The 24,814-nt window shown below is 43.5% G+C and overlaps 2 protein-coding genes across 24 annotated transcripts in view; one reads left to right on the forward strand and one right to left on the reverse strand.

Moving 5' to 3' along the window:
* The window catches only part of NUP37 (nucleoporin 37), a 31,794-nt gene extending 28,892 nt beyond the window's left edge, over positions 1–2,902 (reverse strand). For 2 of the 3 annotated variants that reach the window (XM_073323469.1, XM_073323435.1), the window contains exon 1: positions 2,800–2,902. The gene's annotated coding sequence lies outside the window, so the exon portion shown is untranslated. The other variant, XM_073323446.1, reaches the window with a different exon arrangement.
* PARPBP (PARP1 binding protein) overlaps positions 1–24,814 on the forward strand; it is a 151,547-nt gene that overhangs the window by 54,464 nt on the left and 72,269 nt on the right. For 13 of the 21 annotated variants that reach the window (XR_012156117.1, XR_012156118.1, XR_012156131.1 and 10 more), the window contains exons 1-3: positions 4,680–5,328; positions 17,345–17,575; positions 23,374–23,472. Coding sequence is in view for 17 of the 21 variants with exons in the window: in XM_073323424.1 (XP_073179525.1) it covers positions 5,071–5,328; positions 17,345–17,575; positions 23,374–23,472 (588 nt within the window). In the remaining 4 variants the exon portion in view is untranslated. Of the gene's footprint in view, positions 1–2,857; positions 3,040–4,679; positions 5,329–5,664; positions 6,563–8,344; positions 8,508–13,894; positions 14,783–17,344; positions 17,576–23,373; positions 23,473–24,814 lie in introns of those variants that run through there. The other 8 variants (XM_073323285.1, XM_073323375.1, XM_073323295.1 and 5 more) reach the window with 7 other exon arrangements.

The raw sequence follows: 24,814 nt of genomic DNA on the forward strand, positions 1-24,814 counted from the left end.
ATGAGCTAAATATTCACATGTCCCTTCATGCTTCAACCACCATTCCAGGAGACATGCATCCATGCTGATGATGGGTTCTGCTCGATAACAATACAAAGAAGTACGGACTGATGCATGTTCATTTTCATTATCTGAGTCAGATGCCACCCGCAGAAGGTTGATTTTCTTTTTTGGTCATTTAGGTTCTGCAGTTTCTGCATTGGAGTGTTGCTCTTTTAAGACTTCTGAAAGCAAGCTCCACACCTCATGCCTCTCAGATTTTGGAAGGCACTTCAGAGTCTTAAACCTCGGGTTGAGTGCTGTATCTATCTCTAGAAATCTCACATTGGTACCTTGTGTTTTGTCAAATCTGCAATGAAAGTGTTCTTTAAATGAACCACGTGCTGCTTCATCATCCGAGAGTGCTATAACAGGAAATATATGGTAGAATGCGGATGAAACAGAGCAGGGGACATACAATTGGTTCAGTCAGAAATTTAATTAACGCTTATTTTTTTAAATGAGCATCATCAGCATGGAAGCATGTCCTCTGGAATGGTGGCCGAAGCATGAAGGGGTATACCAATGTTTAGCATATCTGGCACGTAAATACCTGGCAATACTGGCTACAAAAGTGCCATGCAAATGTCTGTTCTCACTTTCTGGTGACACTGTAAATAAGAAGAGGGCAGCATTACCTCCTGCAAATGTAAACAAACTTGTTTGTCTTAGTGATTGGCTGAACAAGAAGTAGGACTGAGTGGACTTGGAGGCTCTGAAGTTTTACATTGTTTTGTTTTTGAGTGCAGTCATGTAACAAAAAAAAAATCTACATTTGTAAGTTGAGCTTTTTTGACAAAGAGATTGCACTATTGTACTTGTATGAGGTGAACTTAAAAATACTATTTCATTTTATAGTACAAATATTTGTAAGCAAAAATAACACATTTGATTTCAATTACAACCACAGAATACAATATATATGAAAAGGTAGAAAAAACCCCAAAATATTTAATAAATTTCAATTGGTATTCTATTAACAGTGCAATTAAAACTGTGATTAATTGTGATTAATTTTTTTCGAGTTAATCATGTAAGTTAACTGCGATTAATCAACAGCCCTAATTACTTTTGAAAATATATAGTCATTTTTTCTGGAGTCACTTTTCAGAATGGAATCAAGTTTTAACACTTTCTCCACCTCCACCCTTCAACAAGTCGTCAATCCATAAAAATACTCCCTAAATATAAAACTCTAAAACCAGATGAAACCAAAATCTCCACTGAATCTGCTGTGGAACTGGTGGTTGGAGTGAGCTCATGACAGTTTTCTTTATTCAGTCCACTGGCATTTGACAGTTAACAATGATGTGGAAGAATCCTCACATCTCCAACATATTCAGATCCCTAAGAAAACCATGTGCATGGATGTTAGATATCTCAGAGAGCTTTTCACAGGAGTAAAGGACAAAATCTTCCCTGCCCCACTCTTGTTTAGCTTACTGTGCAGAGGAGGACTACTATCTTTTAGTAGTGCTGCAAGCATGTTTGGATTAAAGATACTACAGAAATGCAAAATAAATGTCAGAAAACAGAATAGTAAGGCCTGTTCTACACTATGAAGTGAGGTTGATGCAAGTTGCCTTGCATCAACGTATTTGTGCGTGTGTCTGGTGGATGTAAGCACCTTGTTATATTGATACAGACACTGAGTCAGTTGGCCTACTGAGCTCCCCTCTGTTATCGCCCTGGAAAAAGGCAAATGTCGAGGCCTATGCTTCTCACAGCTTAGATTCCTCTTCTTATACTGAAAAGCATGATTGATGACATCATACCTACATTTGATACTAAAAGAAACCATTTTCCCCATAAAGATTTGTAGAAGGCCTATGAAAGTGCTGAATGTAAGCAAAAACAATCATCTAGTAACTTACGAGCACCAAGAAACTGATAAGGAAAGAAGATTGCAAGCAAAAAAGTCACCAATTGGGAGAAATAGCTATGCATATTTTTTGGCTCAGTTTCCTTGGTCACCTCTAGGTTAGTTTCCTCATCTATAAGGATAACAAATGTTGAGTGGGAACTCATCATCTCAGTGGGGCAAGAAATAGCAGCAGGAGGAACCTTAGCAGTGTTGCTAACTCTTGTGATTTTATGACAAATCTTGCCCTATTTGGTATTCTTCTCAAGGTCCCAGCTCCTGGAGTCAAACAAAAAAGCTTGGATTCTCATCTAAAGGAAGTTTCTCTGGTTGCCGAAAAAACCCTTGAAAACCACGAGCCAAACACATCCGGGAGACTCAAAACCCACAGGGCGAATTTAAAGACACCCCTCCTCCCAAAAAGAAAAGGAGGACTTGTGGCACCTTAGAGACTAACCAATTTATTTGAGCATGAGCTTTCGTGAGCTACAGCTCACTTCATCGGATGCATCCCAACTCTACTGACGATCTGAGGCCTGACTCACGCCTTGTGAACGGTGGGGGGTGGCAGCAGGGCATTACTTCGCTCTCTGAGAGCGCCCTGGGCACACGGGACAACGCAGCACCCGGGGTGCAGCAGCTGGGAAAGGGACGAAGCATGGAGGCGACACAGGGGCGAGGGAAGCACGGAGCGGAGATTGGGCCGCGGCCGGCGGGCGGGGGCAGAGCACAAGGCCAAGGGCTGCCGCCCAGAGCACCCCAGACAGGGCAGGTTCTACGGGGCCCCTTGTCCCGCGGCCCTGACGGGAGCTGAGGCCTGGACCCCAGCGGGTGATCGCTGGCTGCACCGAGCGGCGCACTCACGCGCGGCGGCGGCGCCCCCGCCGCCACCTACGTACATCTACGCCTCCCTGCCGGCCTCTCTCCCGCGAAGAGTTTGTACGAGTTCGTGGGCACTTCCGGCCTCAGCGCCTTGTGTTTCCGGGTCAGAGGCTACTCGCTCTTTGGTTGGGCAGCTGCGGGGGTTTTAAATGTAAACCGCCGGCGGCGAGGCGCGTGCGAGGGGGTAACTAGGCAACCAGGCAACCGACCGCTTCTCCCTTCGCTCGGGGCCGTTCGAACTGCCTCAACTGCGCAAGGTAGCTCTTCCCTCCCGCGGGGAGAGGGACCGGGGGTGGCGGGTACAGTCTGGGAGCTGGGGGGTCCCTGGGGCTGGAGTCTTCCCTGGCCTGGTCCTCGGCGCTGCCCCCTACCCTGGCCCGCCAGCAGCCATGCCCCCGCCGGACTCGGGCAAGGGGAGGCGGCTGTGGCCCCTGCGCTCGGGCGGGACCGGGCTGTGCTCGAGCTGCCCCCAGAAGGGCCAGTCCCTGCGGCTGACTCGGGCAGAGTCTCTGCGCGGCCTCTTGCTTCGAGGGGTTCGTGCGGGCCTAGCAGCCGCCTGGCTGGCCGGGGCGAACTCGCGGGCTGTGACAAGGCGATGCCGAGCCAAGTGTCCCTCTAAATGGCGTGGGGCCACCGGTGACTTCCCCGCCCTCCTGGGGCTGTGTCCGCTTTTAGCAACGTCCTAACCCTGTCTCCTCAGCAGGGCTGGATTTCCAATTAGGCACAGTAGGCACGTGCCTAGGAGTGCCTAAAAGTTAAAAATGGGTTAAAAGTTTCAATTTTTATGGACAACAGGAAGGTGCAGCCTTGTCTGGAATACTGTGGGCAGAACTGGTCCCACTGTCTCAAAAAAAAGATACTGTAACATTAGAGGAGCGTTCAGAGAAGGGTGATGAGAATGATTAAGCGCCTGGAAACATATTCATGAAGGTTTCAGAGTAACAGCCCGTGTTAGTCTGTATTCGCAAAAAGAAAAGGAGTACTTGTGGCACCTTAGACAGTATGCATCCGATGAAGTGAGCTGTAGCTCACGAAAGCTTATGCTCAAATAAATTGGTTAGTCTCTAAGGTGCCACAAGTACTCCTTTTCTTTTTATATTCATGAAGACAGATTGAAAGGATTGGGATTGCCTGCTTTAGGAGATGAATAAGAGGGGACATGATAAAAGCATATAAAAATGAATGGTATAGGGAGCTTCTGTTTTCCCTGCCCCATAATACAAGAAAAGGGGGACATTCAATAAAATTAAAAGGTGGCAAATTCAAAACTGAGAAAAGGAAATAGTTTCACACAATGCGTGTTTAAACGGTAGAACACATTGCCACCGGAAGTCAATGAGGCCAAGAATTTAGCAAGCTTCAGAAAGAGTTTCGCTATTTATATGGATAACAAGAATAATGGAGTTAGCATTAAACCCATGTTTCAAGGTTTAAGCTGATTGCTAGTTATTTGAGATCCTGATGAGACCTAATGTGGGGTGCATTTCTGCTTATTGTAGAGTTCTTACACCTTTCTGAAGCATCTGGTGCTGGCTGCATTAGATGCTGAGTTATATATACTTGATCAGACCTGAAGTCTGGCAGTTCCTATGATGATTTTGTACAGGCAGAACTAGAGGTGGTGATGGATGATGCAAGTGCCTTGTCACCAGAAGTGTTTCTCTTCTGGGGGATGGAAGAAGAGAGGAAATACAGTTTTGTGTGCCACAATGAGTGGCTACCCTTATAGCAAAAAGAAAAGGAGTACTCGTGGCACCTTAGAGACTAACAAATTTATTTGAGCATAAGCTTTCGTGAGCTACAGCTCACTTCATGCTGTAGCTCACGAAAGCTTATGCTCAAATAAATTTGTTAGTCTCCAAGGTGCCACGAGTACTCCTTTTCTTTTTGCGAATACAGACTAACATGGCTGCTACTCTGAAACCCTTATAGCAGAGGATTTCAAACTGTGGGGACCTCTCACCAGTGGTGCAGAGGAACATTCCGGGGGGGGAGACGGGACACGGACGAGTGGTGATGCCAGGCGGCTTGGGCTTCAGCCTGGCCTGATGGGGTTCGGGGAGGGAGTGCGCCACCTCCACCCCGGCTCACCTCTTTTTGTCTGGGTTGACGAGGGTGCAACCAAAAATTTTAACTCAAAGGGGTTTGAAAACCTCTGCCTTAGAGTCTTTTTGCATAAATGGTGTATTTTAATTTCTTTATGGGGAGGGGGAACTATGTAGATACAAGTCAGAGGGAGAAATCATAGCAATTGCATTGGGTTAAGGAGAATGGCGAGAGATTGATAAATGTGGGGTGCCTTGCCCCCAAAGTGTTACTTAGAAAATTATGGTTTTAACACTGCATTTATATTTATGGACTTAATTCTCTCTCTCTCTGTGCTCCACTTCAGGAGTATGGCTACCTTTCAGCAAAAGATCTTAAATATGCTCAAGTGTTTTAGAAGAGAATGGTGCTTATTTTCAGACTCAGAAAGGACTACTGTTTGTAGTTCAGACTGCATGATGATGGCTTTACAGCTATCAATGGCTGAAGTCAATAAACAGGTTAGTGCTCTGTCAATGGAAGTTGTTGGGTGATCAGTACTTATGAAAACCAGGCTGCTATGTTTAGGCATTAATAATATTTAAGAGCCTTAACTTTAGGCACACATTTTAAAATATTGGACTTTGACTTTTGTATACCTAATTTCTCAACTTCAATATTATAATAATTTTTCTGAGGTTTGCATTTTTCATATACCTTCTCAATTTCTCCTTTTTCCTTCCATGTTCCTTCTGACCACTAGGGGGTAGATTCACAAAGGAGCTTGGTAGTGGTGATGCTGAGTGTTGCCACACCTAACATTCAGGTGCCTAGAAAATCACTGGGATTCCCATAGCTTGAGTTTGGTGCCACTGTACAATGAATGTACAATGGAGATAGAGGCTACTCAGAATGGGAGTCACAAAAACTAGGATGCTAGGGGCTCATTGCCTGAGGTGCCAAACTGAGCAATGTGTGCGAAGTCTGCTTTGTAGATACTCGGGATAAATCCTGGTGTTAGGTGCCTGTGACACTGCACCACATATTCATCACAGTGATGATATATGATTATGACATAATTCACTTTATGCAAGATAAGTAATGTGAGATGTCATTGGAAAGGTTATGATTTACTGAATGATTATCCTATTTGAGTGCATGTATCATTTTTGTATCTGAAGTTAGGAAGATTGACTATACATTTGTATTACAAATGTGTTTTATGCCTGGGGAACACCCACTAGGCAAAAGGCTCAGTCTAGGTGGATGGCTGTGAAAGGCCCATTCAGGTTACTGAGCCATTAGGAAAAAAACAATAGGTCTTAGAAGAAGCTTATCTCTCACCAGGGTGGGGGTAGGGGAGACTTCCTGAGGATGCTACAAACAGCCGCTGACTCATGGCTGCTATGACACTACAGGGACATGTGATCAGGTCACCTGGTGCTGGACTCCATCTTGGGATATCAGTGTTTTTTCCACTGACTGGCATGGGAACCAAGTTTTGAAACAAAGGGTTCCTGCCATATGAAAAGGCTATTTAAGGCAGGAGAGGTGACATCATCATGGTTCTTCAATGACTCCCCACCCAAAGAGACTCTTGGAAACACCTGAGGAACAAAGACTGAACTGGCATAAATGCTGGACCCAGGCTAAAGGGATTTTTAGCCTGTGAATGGAACATCTGGGGATTCCAAGCTGTAAACCAGTGCAGCTTGCCTGTTAAGAATCTGCAGCCTGCTTGTATCCTCGCTTAGGGTGAGGATTTGCTATTCATATCCAATATACTACATAGATTAAGCTTAGTTTGTGTGTTTTGTTTATATGCTGGGTAATCTTCTTGCTATCCAATATAAATCACTTAAAATCTATCCTTTTTGTAATTAATAATCTTTTATGTTTTAATCCAAACCAGGTGATTTGATTTAAGGTGTCTGGGGAAAATCTCAGCTTGGTTACCACAAGTGTACCTGGCCCTCTTCACACTGAGGGAGAGGTGGACTGGGATTAAACCCATAAAGTGGTCAGATTTGACAAGGGAAGGCTGGTACTACTCTGGGGTCCTAGGTTGGGAGTTAGTCTGCATGTAACTGCAGCTGGGTGTGTCCCTACCTGTGTGACTGCTGCTGAAAGTGCAAGCTTGGAGGGCTTTGCAACTTGTCTCAGCAGCACTGTGTGAGAGGGAGCCCAGGCTGGTGAGGCAGAGGGCTCAGTGGTACACCAGTTTCAGATGGCACCCCAGGAACCTGTCACAGTGCCTATACTCTATTAGCAAGAATCTGGAGTGAGGAGGAAAGAAGGAGCAGGAGGACCTCCCTCATAACTTTTAGCCCATGGTTAGGGGGCTCACCTGGGATATGGAAGACCCCCTGTTCACACCCCCCTCCTCTGTGGATTAATAATGAAAGCATCATGGGGGGGGGAAGGCAAGAAGAGGGGCTGAGAGAGAGGAGGAAGAAGAAACAACACATAAGCATGAGTGACTCTGTAGCCGGGTGGTTAGAGTACTCACCTAGGAGGTAGGAGACCCAGGATCCAATCCCCCTACTCTAATAACTTTTTAAAAAAGTATTTATCCAAACTGAACAACTTCAACAGGGAAGACTGAGGGAGTCTCCCATCAGAATATCCTGTAGCAACCCAATGGTTAGGGTACTTTACCTCAGAGGTGGCTGATCACTGTTCATAACCCCTATCACTTCAGGCGTGGGGATGGGATGGGATTTGACCTGGGATACGGGAGACCCCCTACTTGAATACTTAATTGCTGGCCTAAAAGTTATAAGGGAAGTCCTCTTCCTCCTTTCTCCCCTCCAACCGAACCCCATGCTTTGTGTGAATTCACCTATAGGGGCTTGATCTGATTGGTGAGTTCTGAATATACTTCCTGGATTGGGCCCCACAGGAGTGTTAGGTGGAAGAACATCTACCTGTCTTCCCCCAGGTCATATACTGGGTCATGCCTATACTACAAAATTACGTTGACTTAAGTTAGGTCAATCTATAGCCACTGCAGTAATTAAATAGTCTCTTGTGCCCACATTATGCTTCTTCTGTTGGTGGTGTGCGCCTCACCAGGAGTGCTTGCACCAATTTAAATGGGGCATTGTGGGGGCACTGACAGCTGGAGCCCTGCCGCCCAGGGGTAGCGGGATTCATGCTGTCAAAGACAGCAACAGGCGATTTAAGCAATGTCGTGTTTACACAGAGACTGTGTTGACCCTACTACATCAACCTAAGCGCTATCGCGGAGGTGGAGTTATTAAGTCGGTGTAGTGGGCAACTTAGAACGGTGGGAGCAACATGATCGTGTAGACGCTTACAGAGTTAGGTCGACGTAAGCTGTCTTGTGTCAACCTAACTCTGTAGTGTAGATCAGGCCTTACTCTGGGGCTTACGTGTCGGGATGCTAAAAGGGAGGCTGCAGTGCACATGCACCAGTTAATTGTCTTTTTGTGCCTTATGCACCGGGAGAAGACTGAGTGGTTTTTCTTGTTGTCCTCTTCTTCTGTTCCTTTTCCATCACTTCTCTTAATGAAGCCCCAGATTTGGATCTCACTGGAGAGGTCAGAACATTGCTACTGCTGTGGCCAGGACAGTACACTGAATGATGGCGTCGTAGCTTAGCCCACTGTAGGTCAGTCTGACCAGCGTGTGTCACTGATACAGCAGTCTCCTCACTGAAGGGTGTCTGTTGGCTGAGGTGAATGATCAGTCTATCCACTATTGCCTGTCTTTTTGATTATGTTTACTGCCTAGTTAAATGATATTAGTGTGGGTGATCTGGTGTGCCCTCACTCATGCTAAGGAAGTAAATTCTGTTGCATTATACTCTCTCACTTCAGAGATATTGTATAAGCTCAATCCCCATTAAGGAACTTGGCGAGCTGTACTTTGTCTTGTTTGGGGTTTCATCTTTTTTTTTCTTTTTTCTTTTAAATATCTCCATGAGGGCCAAAACACAAAGTGTGATCCCATAACATGTAATTAACAGATGTTTGTATTTTATTGGTACATAACTTAATTACTTAGTGTGGTATGAAATATTTTGAACACAAATAAATACTAAAAAGCGGTGTTTTAATGAAGCTCAAAGATCATGCATTGTGACAGTTTGGGGAACATGTCTGTGTCTAAATATGAATTCCTCTGTTTTATAGCATTTAATTGTAACCTTCAGAGTGGATTTAACTTCCATTTTTGTAGCAGAAAACAGGCGAAGTCTGGGAAACTGAACCATGGCCATCAACAAGTCATCAACATTGATTAGCTCTACCCCAGAGTTAGAGGCAGATCTCTTGACTTCTAATAACTCTTTGTCAGCAATCCCATAGAGGGTTGCAGGAAGGAAAATCCCAGCAGAAGGACAGGACCAAAGAAAAATTGTTGCTGTTTCTAAAAATGATATGCTCTTTAAGCAAGGGGAGCTATGTCATTTCTAGAACCAGAAATCTCCACAGAAAGAATGGTGGCAGGAGGGACCTGGCCCCCCTTAAGGACTTGAACCAAACCCAGAGACTCACAACAGGGGTGAAACCAGTCTAATGGGGACAGTATTCAGGAGCTTTGTTTTGCATAGCTCTAACTCTTGCAAATGTGTGTGTTTGCAAAGCCTCAAAGGAACGTGTATTTCTTGCTTTAATATCACATGATCCCCAGAAAGTTAAACTATAATCCAGAGTGTCTGTGGGGGTAAACTGAGAGAATGCATAAACTACTGGGTTGGTTTGGGAAACTCAGAATGGGCCTGAGGGAAGAGAGAAGTTGGGATTTTGCAGTCTTCCTGCCAACGAGGGGTGCTGGGCAGTGAATCTGCATCTCAGTGGTATGCCTGAGAGGCCCAAGTTAAACACCGATCTTGGCTGCTGCTCAGACAAGGTTATCTTGAAACTCTGGGGGATCCAAAGTTTGGATCCCATACAGCAGAATGGTGACCATCTACTAGAAGGACTTTGCCAGGGACAGGGCTATAACATGCATCTCTTTCCATCTTTAAACAACTTTTACAATAATAGCAGTTGCCTTGCTAACTAATTAGCCCTAGAAAGAACCTGCAGTACCTGTGAAGTCTCTTTATAAAAATAAACCCTCTAAAACCTGAAAAATTAAGATTTAATCCTAGAATGAGCACAGCCTCTAATAAAAGTCCAAAGAGAGTATGTGTGATATAATATACTAGTAAAAAGTGCAACTGAAGTGCTTTTAAAATGTGTAACCCTTGTATTTCACAAGCATAAAACAAGGAAAGCAATCTTCCTGATGTCTATCACAGAATGAAGGCACTGAACTTTTTGAACTTCCTTCAGATATTAGCCAGCTGGCATGTGCTCCTAGCAAAACATTTTCTCATTTTTAAAAAGCACAGCCTCTCTCAATCAGTTCTATGAATAATAGAATATACTGTCATGGTGGGCACCTGATCATGGAAATGGATATCTGAAGTGCATTTTTATTTGGATTTAAAATGTTTTTACAACACCAATATAAACACTGTTAATCTCTGCAAGTTCTTGATCTTGTGAGAAGGTTTTGGCTGAGTTATACTGAAGTCTTATTTTAACTAGTTACATTTGAAGGCATTTATTTCAAAACAAAGAGAGAAAACACTTTGTCTACTGCTGTTTTAATTGGGTAAAGGTTTCACAGTGACTAGCCTTATGAAGGGGTTTACATAGAAAATTTGAAATAGGAATATTAGAAAATATATGTATAATCTTTCATATAAGATGCCTTATTTACTAATCTGCAGAACAATGTTCATGTCAGTAGTACTGAAGTGTCCTAATCAATACAGTATGTTAAAAACAAGGAAAATTAACTTCTATTATTAGTAGGTCAGAGGTTTAAAGCCAATCCTGGCTGGTAGCAATTGATAATGTTAATATATGACTGCCATTTAAAGATTTAGTAGCCTGTGTAAAATGAGTAAGATATTGTTCAAAGAAGGTGATCCAGTAGGAACCATACTGTGGGCTTGTCTAAACTACAAAATTAAGTTGACTTTATCTAATTTGACCTCGAGCCCCCAGAATTATTGAAGTCAACTGTGCGTGGCCACACCATGCTCATTGTCTCGATGGAGTGCATCCTCACTAGCAGCGCCTGTATCGATGCACAAAGCCATGCATTGTGGGTATCTATCCCAAAGTGCGACTTGCTGTGGTATATTTTGGGAAGTTTGTGCAATGCCTCCTGGAACCAAAACACTGTCGCAGGAGAGAATGGGAACATTGCGTCGGCATCCCATGATGCACTGCGCTCCTTCCCTCCTATCAAAAGCAAATAACCCAGTGGTTTTTGCACCTTAAAACTGCCACGTGTACATCATAACCCCAGAAGCATGGAGCCTACTCAGTTGTGCACTCTTGCTATGAGCATCTCAAACACCTCGCGCCTTCTCCTGCAGTATTTCCAGAGCTGAAGTAGGGTCTGCTGCATGGAACATAGTGATGTCCTGCAAGTAGCCCATCTGCAAGCCATTGAAAAAACAATTCACAGTTGCTGTTGGCAGTCACAGAACAGCTGCACTCGGAGCGCCGTTTCTGGTCCCGCAAAACAAGCACTGACCGCTGGGACCGCATCATTTTGCAGATATGGGATGACGAGCAATGGTTGCAGAACTTTCAAATGCAGAAGGCCACCTTCCAGGAACTTTGTGCAGAGCTTTCCCCTGCCCTGCAGTTCAGCAACACAAAAATAAGAGCTGCTCTGACAGTGGAGAAGTGAGTGGTGATCGCTATTTGGAAGCTTGCAACCCCAGACAGATACAAGTCGGTGGGGAATCAATTTGGAGTAGATAAATCAACTATGGGAGCTGCTGGGCACCAAGTGTGCAGGGCCATTAATTGACTTCTGCTATGAAGGGTAGTGAGTCTAGGAAATGTGCAGGACATAAGGGATGGTTTTGCCACGAGGGGATTCCCTAATTGCGGTGGTGCGATAGATGGCATGCATATCCCCAGCTTGGCACCAGACCACCTTGCCAAAGAGTACATAAACCAAAAGGGATACTTTTTCAATGGTGTTGCAAGTGCTGGTGGATCACGAGGCATTTCATCAACATAGGATGGTTGGGAAAGGTGCATGACACATGTATCTTTAGTAACTCGGGTCTGTTCAAAAAGCTGCAATCTTGGACTTTCTTTCAAGACCACAAAATTAACATTGACGATGTTGAGATGCCTATAGTTATCCTGGGGGACCCAGCCTACTCCTTCCTTCCATGGCTCACAAAGCCATACACCAGCCCTCTGGACAGCAGTAAGGAACGGTTCAACTATAGGCTTGGCAAGTGCAGAATGGTGGTTGAATGTGCCTTTGGTCATTTGAAAGGGCACTGGAGAAATCTACTAACAAGGTTGAACCTTAGTGAGGAGAACATACCCATGGTTATAGGATATTATGTTGTGTGCTCTATAATATCTGTGGGGGAGGGGGGAAATTTTCCACAGGGTTGGGCAGTTGAGACACATTGCATGGCAGCCATTTTTGAGTAGTCAGACATTAGGGCAATAAGTGCACAGCAAGGGGAACTGCATATCTGCGAGGCTTTGAAAAGCTGTTTCAATAATGTCTCAGTAATGTGAGCTGCTTGTGTGCATTGTGCTTTCCCAAACCTTCACCTGGCTTGTATTACTGTCCCTGTAAAGCCAACCACCTGCCCAAGCCCACTGCTTCTACTCAATAAAGAACATTTTTCTCGAATCCATTTACTTTATTTAACAAACATGAGTGAAGAGGGAGAACAGAAAAAAAAAGCTAACCTTGGGGGAAAAGGGGTTATACATTTGGAACAGGAGAAATATTTTCCGCTGTGTAACACTGCATTCCAGACCATCAAATATCTGTGACCAGGCACCTTCAGTTCCTTGTACCTTCCCATCCCTGAGTTAAGTGAAAGGGATAATAGACTTTTTGCCCACATCTCATGGAACACTTTGGGGAGGGTGATTTCTGCACTAGGCACTGCTGTCTGCCTGTCCACCAGGGTCTGCAGAGGGACTCTACCCTCCTGCTTCTGTTCCTGCAGATGCCTTAACATGTCTGGTTGCTCCTACATAATCCGAAGCATCTCATCCTGCGCCGCATGCTCTCGCTCACTGGAAGCTTTCCTACTCTCCATGTCTAACTTTTCAGACAGTGAAATCTTCCACCCTCTTAATTCTGTCAGCTGTCCTGGAAGCATTCACTATCTCGGTGAACGTGTCATCCTGTGTTTTTTCTCCTCCTTCTAATCACTGAACATCTGGTGCTGACATGCTGAAGGACACATTTCCAGCTGTCAGGGGAAAAAATAAAGGAGCCATTGCACATGAATAAAATGTTTCCCTAGCAAGGCCGTTTTTAAAAAAAACAAAAGAAAAAAAACCCCACCCATATTATACTAGGTGCAAGTCATAACATAATCAGAATCTGTAACCGTTCACTGTGTGCCACCCCTGGGTCCTGGGTGACTGCACTATCAATGAAGTTTATCAATCATGTTGGGAGTACAGGTAGCTAGTTGAACAATAGTCCTTCCCCATAGCACCACAGATTGGGTGGAGGGGAACAATTTCACTCCTAAATTGCAGAATCTGTCATGGGGCTTCAGTCCTCTGTCAGCCACTTTAAACTACTTGTCGACCCATGCCGAGCACAGTAAAGGCACATTAGTGGCCGCGTGATTTGGTGATCTGGAAGGGGGGGGGGGGGTTCTACATGTCCTTTTTTCCCCCATGTAAAAGCACTTTTAATGAGAACTTTCCCTGTTTCCCCTAGGCAACCCTATATGATATCAGTCTCCTGAGGGTAACAGAGGTGGAAAGGAAGGAGATGTGGCAAGTGTCCGGGTATAGACCCGGTCCTTATGCTGTATACCGCAATGATGCCAGCAGAATTAATTCAGGAGTTGCACGGGAAAGTGGCCTACCGTGGTGAAAGAAATAAGACTGCCCTGTCCAGAAACCTTCTGCAAAGGATTGCAGAGTACCTCCATGAAAGTTTCCTAGAGATATCCACGTAGGATTCCTGGGCTATCCCAGTCCACATAAATAGTCTTTTCTGGGGGCTACCCTTGACTTAATTGGAGCGGCCTCTTATAAGCAGAGAATCTCAACATCTTGCTTGTTTTTCAGTGGTATTGCATGTTTACTGTGAATGTGTGTGCCCACTAAAGTTTAACTGGACTTTCATTGTAATTGTATATTCACCAGAGGTGCCTTCCCGGGCATCCTGGTTGGCCTGTGACCCACAGGGCTCCAGGGGAAAAATATATCCTGGCTCTCAGGGAAAATGGATCCACTGCTCACCTGTCTCCCATTCTTCTCCTCCTCCTCTTTCTCATCCACCATATCCTCCTTGTTATCCCTAGACTCTTACACCTGTGATGTGTCCACGTTGCTTGTGGGGGTGCTGGTTGGGTCACCCTCAAGATTTGCATGCAGCTTGTTGTAGAACCAGCGTGTTTGTGGGGTTCAGCACCAGAACGACTGTTCACCTCCCTTGCCTTCTGATACGTTTGAAGTTTTTTATTTTCACACGGCACTGCTGTGTCCCCTTCGTGTAGCCCTTCTCCCCCATTCCATGAGTGATCTTTGCATAGATGTCAGTGTTTCTTCTGCTGGATCAGAGCTCTGGCTGCACAGACTCTTCTCCCCACACAGCGATGAGATCCAGCACCTCCTATGCAGACCAAGCTGAAGCGCGTTTGGGGTGTGTAGTCTCCATAATCAGTTGTGCTCAAGCTGCCATGCTCCCAATGCTGATCAAACAGGAAATGGGAAATCAAAAGTTCCCAGGGCTTTATCCGGGGAGGGGCTGTTTCCTGTGTTCCTGGTTGCAGTGCGGCAGAGTTGAGGATGATCTCCAGAGCGGTCACAGATGAGCATTGTGGGACATAACCTGGAGGCCAATTAAGTCGAATTACACAACACTGCATCTGCACTACCTCGCAGTCGGCCCATGAAAATTGAACTAAGCGCTATGCCTCTCACAGAGGTGAGTTAGAGAAGTTGACATCAGAGGGGACTTAGGTCGACATAAAGGACCCAGTAGTGTAGATACATGCATTAACAGGTCGACTTAAGGCAGCTTCCTTCAACCTAACTCTAGTATAGACCAGGCCGGAATCTACTAATAGGAACAAACAACTGAGAACAAAGAAACTTGCTGCTGGTAACCATAATTTACTCCCAGAATTTACTGAGAGAGCATTCTCCTTGAGTACTCTCTGCATTGGAACTTACTCCCCCAGTACTTTGGCCTGAAAGAGATTGAACCTTCTGTAGGAAATTGCAATTTGTTCTTCCACCCAGCATAACTTCCTCATCATTGGCTAAGTAAAGCGAGGCTGTACACTGTTTCTCTATATGTGACATGATAGCTTTGGCATCATGTTTGGTTCTAGGCATCAGACCCCTATTGATTTTGGGTGAAAATCAGAAATGCCTGATTTAGAGCAAAGTCAAGCCCACAGGCTGCCAGGTGCTGGGGCCCTGGGCAGAGTGGAGCAAGCCCCCACCCCCGACAGGAGGGCCACGTGGGTGGAGTGGGGCAAGCCCCCATGCCCTGGCAGGAGCACTGGGCGGGCGGAGTGGGGGCACACATTTTTACAGGACCCCTGTTTTTCCGGGAGCCCCGGCCAGAGCATCTATCGCCCCCTCCATCCCTCCCCCCCCCCCCGAAGCATTCCCTTGTGCTTACCCCACTGCTGTACCAGCGGTTCCCCGATATATGTCCTTTCAGTATCTGTTGCCCTTTTCAAGAACACAACCCCACAACACTTATACTGGGGACCCGCTATATCTTACCTGAATCTCCCTTAGGACAAGAAGTAATCCTCTTAATCTGTCACATCTTCAGTGGACATAAAGCACAATTGATCACCATCATTATTACAGCCCTTAACGTATTTGAAGACTTATCAGGCCCCTCAGTCATCTTTTCTCAAGACTAAAACATCCCTATTTTTTAAAACTTTTTTCCTCTCTTGGGCAGTAACTGCCTCTTCCTACAGTGTGGCCCACTCTCCTGGGCCAGATTAGTCCTCAGGGCTTTCTCCTCCTGGGGTAATCCAAAAGTAAAGGGGAATTAACAAAATTTGGAGCCCATACGAGAAGGAGTGGGGAGTGCTTCCCTCTTGGATTGTAGCAAGTCCTCCCTTCCTTCATGGAGAGACCTTATGGGCAGTTCTCATGGGGAGAGATTCTGCCTTTCCCTTAGCTCACTGCTGGAGTTGCGGGGCTGCTCTCCTCCCTGGTGTGCCATCAAATGAGCTGCTCTCCTGCCTTTTAACTCCTTCAGTTGAAGCATTTCCTACAGGTTTGGTGGGGTGTGGCTAGCAGAGCCCAGAGCACTCTCCTAACCACTGGTTGCCCATTTAGGGTTTGTATACCCTGTCACAGGTGGTTTTAACTTTTCATTTTATTGCTTTTGTTGGTTGTTTGGGTATGTGGGTATAGTAGCCCTAGCAGCTTCACAATGAAGACTTGGAGTATTAACTACATTACAAACTATTTTTATTTTTCTGTCTTTTTGGACATCCATGCTCCTTCTTACACATGGTACTTTGTTTCAAGTATTCTGTTAACGCATATTTTAAAGGTAGGAATTTCCTCCAAAAATTGTCAGTGAAGATTCCTACTTCTGTGATGCACATGGCCTCCTAGCTTCAAACTTACACTACAAGCACTTAAGCACATGCAGAAAGTTCTGCATGTGAATACTCTCGTTTGAAGTCAATGAGACTACTCTCATAAACAGGGGTGGATTATCCAGTGGGCCAATGGGGCCCATGCCTGGGGGGCCCTGGAAAAATTGGTACCCCACCCCCAACAGGAACCTGCCGTGGGGCAGCGGAAGCCCCGCTCCCTAGCAGGAGCCCGTGGCGGGGCGGGAGAAGCCCCAGAGCTGGGACTTCTGCTGTGGCCCCGGGACTGAAGAAGTTCTCGCTCCCTGCTGCGGCCTCAGGACTGGGAGAGTTCTCACTCTCCACTGTGGCCCTAGGGCCATGGCAGGGGAGCAGAGCTTCTTTAGTTTTGGGCCTGCAGTGGAGGTGGGCAGAAAGAAGCAAACAGATTGTGGGGGCTGGAGTGGGTGGTCGGGAATGTGGGTGGGAAGGGGCAGAATGGGGTGGGACCGCAGGCATAAAGGGGTGTGGAGGGGCCCCCCACTTGCTCTGGTCCACGGCCCCAGGAAACCTTAATCCACCTCTGCTCATAAATACAGTTTTGCATGTGCATAGGTCTTTAAAGATCGATTGATTTTATTTATTTTATTTATTTTTTAAACCCAGAAGGCACCATTGTGATCATCTTAAGAATTAGAGACCAATAGGTTGCATATTCTAAGACTGTTGAACTGCATGGTCAATACACTTCGAGAACTCTAGTTACAAGTAACATATTTTCTTTAGGTTTAATATAAATGAACCAGCATTAAAATACTTCAGTGTACAGAGTGTATTAAAAGATATATTAATGTTGTTTTATTAAAGTTTTCAATATCTACACTACCAGCAAAGCATAATGCTTTTCTTTTACTTTTCCCTTTTTATATTAGCTTCATGGAGATTTCACAGTATCTCTTAGTGATGTGGTGGAAACCTGGAAATACTTGCTACATGATAAACTGGGATTGACATATGAGAATATGGAAGCACCTGAAAACTATGATGATATCAAAAAAGCTTATGATACCTTCTTAAAGAGCAGTAATATGTTAGATCTAATTGATATTTGCCAGAAGTGTCATACATTAACATCTGAATCTGAAATTGAAGAGATGTCCCCTGTAAGTATGTCTTTGTATGTCTGAAATTGTGTACCAATATGGTTAACTCAAGTTCAGAAATGCAATAATATTAAGATCTGTTCAGAAGCCATGAATTGTTCATATCTGTTGCTTAGTTTTTCTGTGGGGAAGAAAGTTTAATTTTATGATTGCTCAGTTGTTTTTAAAGAGTAAACTTTTATGATTTAAACATTTCTCTGTATTCTCCTGTCTCGTGGAAACAGTCCTTCTAAGAGTCAAGTAGTCTTTTGGGGGCAGAAAACTCACCTGACTGAAATGTAATAGGTGAGTGGCGACACCACCAATTTGGTTGACTTAATGAACCCCTCTCTACAAACATGCACATCATATACCATTTGAAAGCTTATTATGTCTACTTTTAGATGAGATATGATGTGGAGTTGTTAAGTGGTGCTGTTTTCATAGAAACAGGGTAAACAATGACACCATAAACACATTAAAAAGACCACTTTTAAATATTTGCATTTGTTCCAGTTAATTTAATGACTCTAAATATTTCAAGACATAAAATTGGATTTCTTTGTGACCTCAAAGCATCACAACAACAATCTAAAGGGTATTACAAAATCTAGTAATTGATACAGGTATCATTTAAATGTAATAGCAGTGGTGACTTTTCTAGACAACATTATCATCATCTTGTTCACCATTATCTCTCCTGAGAGTGTGTGGGTGTGACCCTAAGAGCTCCTCAATGCCCATTGCCAAAGGGTTCAATGTCACATAATAGCTACTCCTGTCAAGCCTGACAAACTCAATACACTGAACACATTTTTGTCATGATATTTATCTATAAAGAATGTTGTGTAAGATATCAAGTGAAAGCTGGTGACATATTAGTCATCAATATCGTTATGAAGTGTATGTATTAATACAGTATAAGGAACTATAGACACTTTTACTGTTATGCTTTAGAGTCTGCAACCAAACAAAGGGAGAAACGGGTTTTCTCCCATAAAAGAGGGAGGATAGTTATCTTCCTATTGCCAATGAAAATTGAGCATGGTGATGCAAGAGACAATAGGCAGTTCATGTGCGTCTACGATACACAGGAGGAACAAATTAATATGAGGATGTGAAATCAGTATAGGAAGACACTGGCATCTGAACTCCAGGAGTTCATCCTGACTCTGGTGACGCATACAATAAACTTTGAGGATATGAAGAGAAGCAAAAAGACATTTTGGTTATCCATCACTCAGGGAACAGAGAGGTCAATGCTCTTTGTATTCATGAACAGTGGCTCCCCAGTCATGTGGGTTGCGTGATGCTAAGAAGTGGCTGTAGATGAGAAAACTGCATTAGACAAGTATTGTAGCTTGTTGAGTTTTGTCCATGAGAAAGCGTGATTATACTTTTTTATTTGTAACCATATTCTGTTTCTATGATCTCTGATTCGTATCCCCTACTCTGTTCTTTATTAATCATCTTAGTGCTGTTGTATTAAAGTGAGGTGTTCATTCGCAGCTGAGACAACAGGCTGATGTGTATTCTGTTTCTTTGTAGACAGTGGATTTGTGACTGTACAGTAACAGGGCTGGATACTACAGAGGAACGCTCTTTTAGAGGGTTCAGGAACTGCAAGGCAGTGTTCAGGAAGTGTTACCTGCAAGGCAAATAAGGGCTGACAAGAGTCCTAAGGAGTTTGGCTGGTAACAGACTGGGGTGACAGGGAGTTGTCACACAGTTTAGTACCAACAAATTCCTTTTATGCTGTGGCAGAGGAGTAACAGGGTGACTTGCAGTTGTGGGCACACCAAGAAAGCCTCTCAGTGGGTTACTACAGTCTTTGCTGCCTTGGCATGTACACTTCTATGCAGGGAATATTGTTCTGCCTACAGACGCAGTTGATCGTGCAACAACCCCTACTGGTAGAGACACAATAAGGTCTTGAAGACTCTCGGATGCCTTTGCACTCTTGAAGAATACAGAAAGTTGTTCATTCTCCACATTTTCCTAAAAATGTTGCAGTGGTGATGCAATATTTGGTTTACCTGTGTGCTAAGACATCCAAATCTTTGTTTGCCAAGATGCTCTTTTGACATGCTCTTCAAAACTGTCCTCACATGATGAGTTTGGCCTGTGGTTTGTCCTTTTTGATGGCTAGATTGAGGCATAAGTAAATCAGGTGTCTGGGGGGTGGGGTGTCTCTTTTTTATTATTTATTTATCTCCCCCCCCTCCCCTTCCCCCCCCCCCCCCCAGGGTCTGGTTATACAGCCCTGCTAGCAACTTCTTGCTGCAGAAGTTGTGCTGTGTCTATCACTCTCTTCTAATTTTGGCAAGATCTCTGAAGCAGTAAGCTCTTTGTTTTGACAACATTAAACACAGATTTCCCCCCCCCCCCCGCCCATACCAAATAGGGATGACAGAGTCACACCCTGTTAATGTGTGTACAGCAGGAAGTATGTTGCAGAAGTCAGGAGTGAGTGCATTACAGATTGCACATGCAGGTATGAAGTTACTCCTACCAGTTGTGCTGGTAATGATGCCTGTTTCAATCAACATTTTTATCTATCTATGTGTTACATTTTTGGAAGGTAATGAACAGCAAGGACTATAACATCTGTACCAGGTGACCTAATTCTATGGTTCCTTTTGGCATTAAGAGACCCAGATATAGCACATAGTATGCAGAAGCATTTTTGCATCTGCTTCCTCTTGAGTACTGTGTGAGTCTTGAGCTTCTTCAGCACATCTACCGTTGATGGACTTTGTTACTTCACCATTGGAGAAGCCTGCAGTAAGATGGAGTGTTTGTTGGGTATGCTCCTACACTTTCAGGTGCATTTTGAGCCATGCATTCACAGAGGAATTTTATGAGTGACTGCTTGTTGGATGCCACATTTAGAATTTTTTTTCTATGGAGGCACAGGGCATCCACCAATCACCTGGTATTTCTTGCCATTCTACCTTAGATGCCATCCAGCACTATCTTTCTGCAGTTTTCAAGGAATTATTGTTGTCACATCTGTCAAGGACTTGCTTTCTGAATTAGATTTGTTAAATCTTTTTAGGACCTGCCTCAAGTGTTCAGCAGCCAGTTCACAGTATGTGGACACAAATTCCACAGACATTGTTTGTATTACAGCCATGGCATCTCTGATGTACACTGTGGTTTTTGTTGCATGCTCTTAACTCATGGATTCTTTCAGCTTGAGCTTCCAGCTTGATGCACTAACTTAGCTTTTTGTTCTTCTCATTGTTCCATCACATGAAAGAGGAACATAGTCACAGAATAGAACCTGTGCCTAAGAACAAATGCCATTGAAACATCATTTCTGCATCCTTACTAAGGACAGGGCTCTGTGGAAAACAATGTATGGGCTTATAGCTGCTGTGATTGTTCCTCCCTTGCCAGACTTAAACTTGGTCTTAGAGGCCACGTCAGCAAATGTTGTTGATGCCCGATTTCTTAACTTGACAGAAGAAGCTATGTGTTCCATCAGAATTGGATGTATCTCTCCCAAATCTCTCTACTTGTTCTTCACCAACACCTGCTATTTTCAGTAGAAAGTTGAGCACCTGATGTTACCTGCAGTCCAGTAGATATGATGATGATCACCTCTGGATGTGATTCAAGGTCAAATGGGTTTGTCATATTGTTGATGAAATGGTTGGTAAGAGCTGTAACATGCTCTTTATGCCTCTTCAGTGCAGAGTCAAGGACTTGTTTGTGGACTTTGTTTTCACTACTTTTTGTTAGGTTAGTTCTTTCTCTCATAGCTTTTGCATATTCGTAATATGAAGCCATGTATTTTTCATCTCTAATACTAATATTGACCTTTGTGTAAATGTCACTGAATTAAAAAGCTAGTTTCTAGAATATTTCAAAAAGTTTAGTACTGCATGCATAGGCAGTTACAATGTAGCATCTATTCTGATAAGTTTTAATTTGTATGTACAAAAGCTTACAAATGGAGAAGAATTACATTAGGAATTCATGTACATTTATATCTATCCACTATGTAGTACAAATGGTGGCCATGCAATCTTCTGCTACTGGTGCGCAGTCTTCTCTGAGACTGATCTGGTCAGCAAATTTCAACTGAAAATATAGAAAACTTATCACTTGTGAGATACCTTGGCAATTAAGAATGTGTGGTGGTAAATATGCAATATTGATATCTGCCATTTTTGCCACCTGCTTCATCATATCTGAAAAAATATTTACCCATGCAAAACCAATATACATCTTTGAATACATTCTTGTTTGATGGTTAAGGTGTTATCTAACACCCATTTAGGTGTTAATTTCAACTTAAACAGAAAAAACTGTGGTCATATTTCAGTATTTCTGGAACTGGGCAAAAAATTATTCTAATTTTGGGTATGATTATTTCACCTCGCCTATAGTCTTATGGCACCACTTGACTGCTCCACATAATAGCTCATCTAAACATACATAAAATAAGCTTTCTAATGATCTATCAATGTGGATATGAGGGTACATTAAACTCCAAAAACATGACCTGTTTTGGAGAATTGCTGTGTGCCTATAACAATTTACAGTACTTCTGAACATGGAGAATCAATAGACTGACAGTGATTGAAATACACTTCAAAGATTCTGTGGAGGGAAACCATTGAAATGAATATCTAATAAGAACACTTTAGTGCTTCTCCGTTAAGATTACTCTCAAGTAATCCTAGTCCCTACCAGGCTCCATGGCTATAAAATGGGTTAATTTAAGAACTACTCTCTCAGATCAATTTCTATGTAGTAATCAATTTAGATATGTTGGTGAAAGGTGGTTTTGGTTAACTACAGTTACTTTATTTGATCCAAACCCTAAAATTAATAAAGCATGAGAAGATAAAAGTAAAAAGCTACTAGTAATAAGGAACTGAACAGATGGTTGATTTGAGACAGTCTCATCCATCTTTAGGGTTCAGTTTGAGTGAGATAAGTGATGGTAAGTCATTCATGTTCTATTTTTGCTGTCATATCTGTCAACTATAGACATGTCACCACATTTTTTTTCCTCCTAAATTTTAGTTTTTTTGACTTGACCTCCAAAGTACAATGAGCACTCAAATGAGTTTCAGTGAGTGAGCCCCAATTTTGGCTGCAGCACTTGGGTTTCTATAAACCGTGTCTAATTGAAAAGGAATTTGACATAAAAGATCTAAATATCATAGGCAAAATGCTTCACTATAGGATGAAAAATGGCATATGCAATTTTAGATCTATGTCAAGATTCTTAAAGTGTAGCCAAATAGAAAGGAGCAGAGGATGATTTTGTCTCTCTGGTCTAGATTCTGGGAAAGTTTTTCCTGTTTGAGGGCAATAGCTGCCCATCTTGCCCCTGCCTCCACATTTCCTCCTAGTATCCTTAGGCATGGATTTGACTCTGCCTCCAGTGTCCTAGGTTGTTTTTTAGCTGTCTTTTCTTCCTCCTATGTGCAGCTTCCTTTTTTTTGGTTAACCATTTCCAGTAGTCCCACATTCTCTGTTTTGGAGGCATCAGCTGAAATGGTGACAAACATACCTTTCAACACAAGGCTGAGTATGCTGCTGCCCAGCATCGTCCTATAGAAACTCTTCCCATAAACTGATTTTTTCAGGCTTGCATCTCAGTTACTTGCTTATACAGGTTCCTCTTTGGAAGTTTTGTGTTTTCAAGAGTAGAGAGACCTTTGCAGGCTGCTTCCTCTTTCAAGGATTGGAGGAGACCATTGTTGGGATAAGGCTATTTACAGTACTGAAATAATTACTAATTTTTTCAATTTTCAATCATCTTCATATTTAATCCTACTCTGTGTATTTTACTGAAGGTTCAACTGTTAAATTTTATCTCTGGCTTATCAGAAGAGAATGGCTCTTGTCTTTCCATACCCTCAACACCAATCAGACACAGCCAGGATAATGTGAAGGTAAAACTTTTCATCTTCATTACAACTTCTAAAAAAATATTCACTCTGTATGCAAAAGTGAATAGGTGAAATGCAACACAACGTGTTCTTCCTCAATTATTGCTAGTCTAAACTGTCAGAGTAGAGAATACTTAATGACCTCCAGTATCGCACCTGAGCTTGTTGGTAGTTCATGCCTCTGCTTATAGGGTTAGAAAACATGCTATATGCTGCTCTCTGTACCCTTGAAGAACGAGACAAGTCTTTTCTGCAAGCCTGAAGAGCAGGACCAGGCTTCTGTAGGAGCCCTTAGTTAGGGGGTGTAAGGTTAGGTCCCCATTAAAGTGGAAGAAAAAGTTAACTTTCCTTATGCATAGGCAAGGCAGCAGTTGTGGGCCATAATTTCTCTTTTTTTCTCCTCCTTTTATACTCGGATGTTGCCTTGAATAATAGTCTAGTGACTTGCTCACAGATGAACAGTGAGGTAATGGCTCCACTATGATTTGCACCTCAGATTTTATTTAACTTCCACTCTTTTACCCTACTTACACATTAGAGAAACTCTCTCACCAACAGTAGTGATGGCAGCTCCAGCAAATGAAAGGGGGGCATAAGTTGGCGTTTGCTTGTCCTCAGTCAAACCACCATGGGCTTCCTGGAAATGCTGGGTACCCATGCCTTCCCATCCCTTTTCTTCTCCCCCACTACAGGGAGACTGACCAGCTAGTAGGAGTCTCTTGCCCTCTCCAATATTCATACGCTCACCATAAGAGGGAGCTCCAGCATGGCATTTGGGGACAAGTCAGAACATGTTTGCTTCCTTCCCCAGAACTTCCTTCTCAGCTACCTGACATCAGACTTGTTGAATTTTTGAAATTTGAACTCTCGTTTTCTCCTTACTCTGCCCCGCTGCTACTAGCACAAGTCTTCCTTGGTCTACTTGACAAATACATTTCTCACCCTTCTTTCTTTTTCCTCTTCTAAACTTCAGTCTTCCTCTACTTTTTTCCTCTTGTTCTTAGTGTCTCCTCCCTTTCTCACAATTCTTCTTCCTACACCTCCATCCCAGGTGCTCCATTAAAAAAACACTCAGATATGCATAACTTCCTAAGTAACCATATGATCTTGCTTACTTTCTTCACCAATCTATTTTCTTTTCCTTTTAGTGTGTCTGTTCGTGCTTAGACTGTACATTCTTCAGGTCAGGGACTGTCGTCTTATGTTTGCATGGGGCCTAGCACACTAGAGTGCAGCTGTAATATAAATAAGTTTTTTGTGGGGGTCATAGTTTATCACTTCAAGTTCTAGTACCTTGTTGAAAAGTGAATGCACTAGAAATGAAATCATGAACCATTGGCAAAAC

The sequence above is a fragment of the Lepidochelys kempii genome, chromosome 1, assembly GCF_965140285.1.
Source record: "Lepidochelys kempii isolate rLepKem1 chromosome 1, rLepKem1.hap1, whole genome shotgun sequence".
Taxonomy (NCBI): Eukaryota; Metazoa; Chordata; order Testudines; family Cheloniidae; genus Lepidochelys; species Lepidochelys kempii.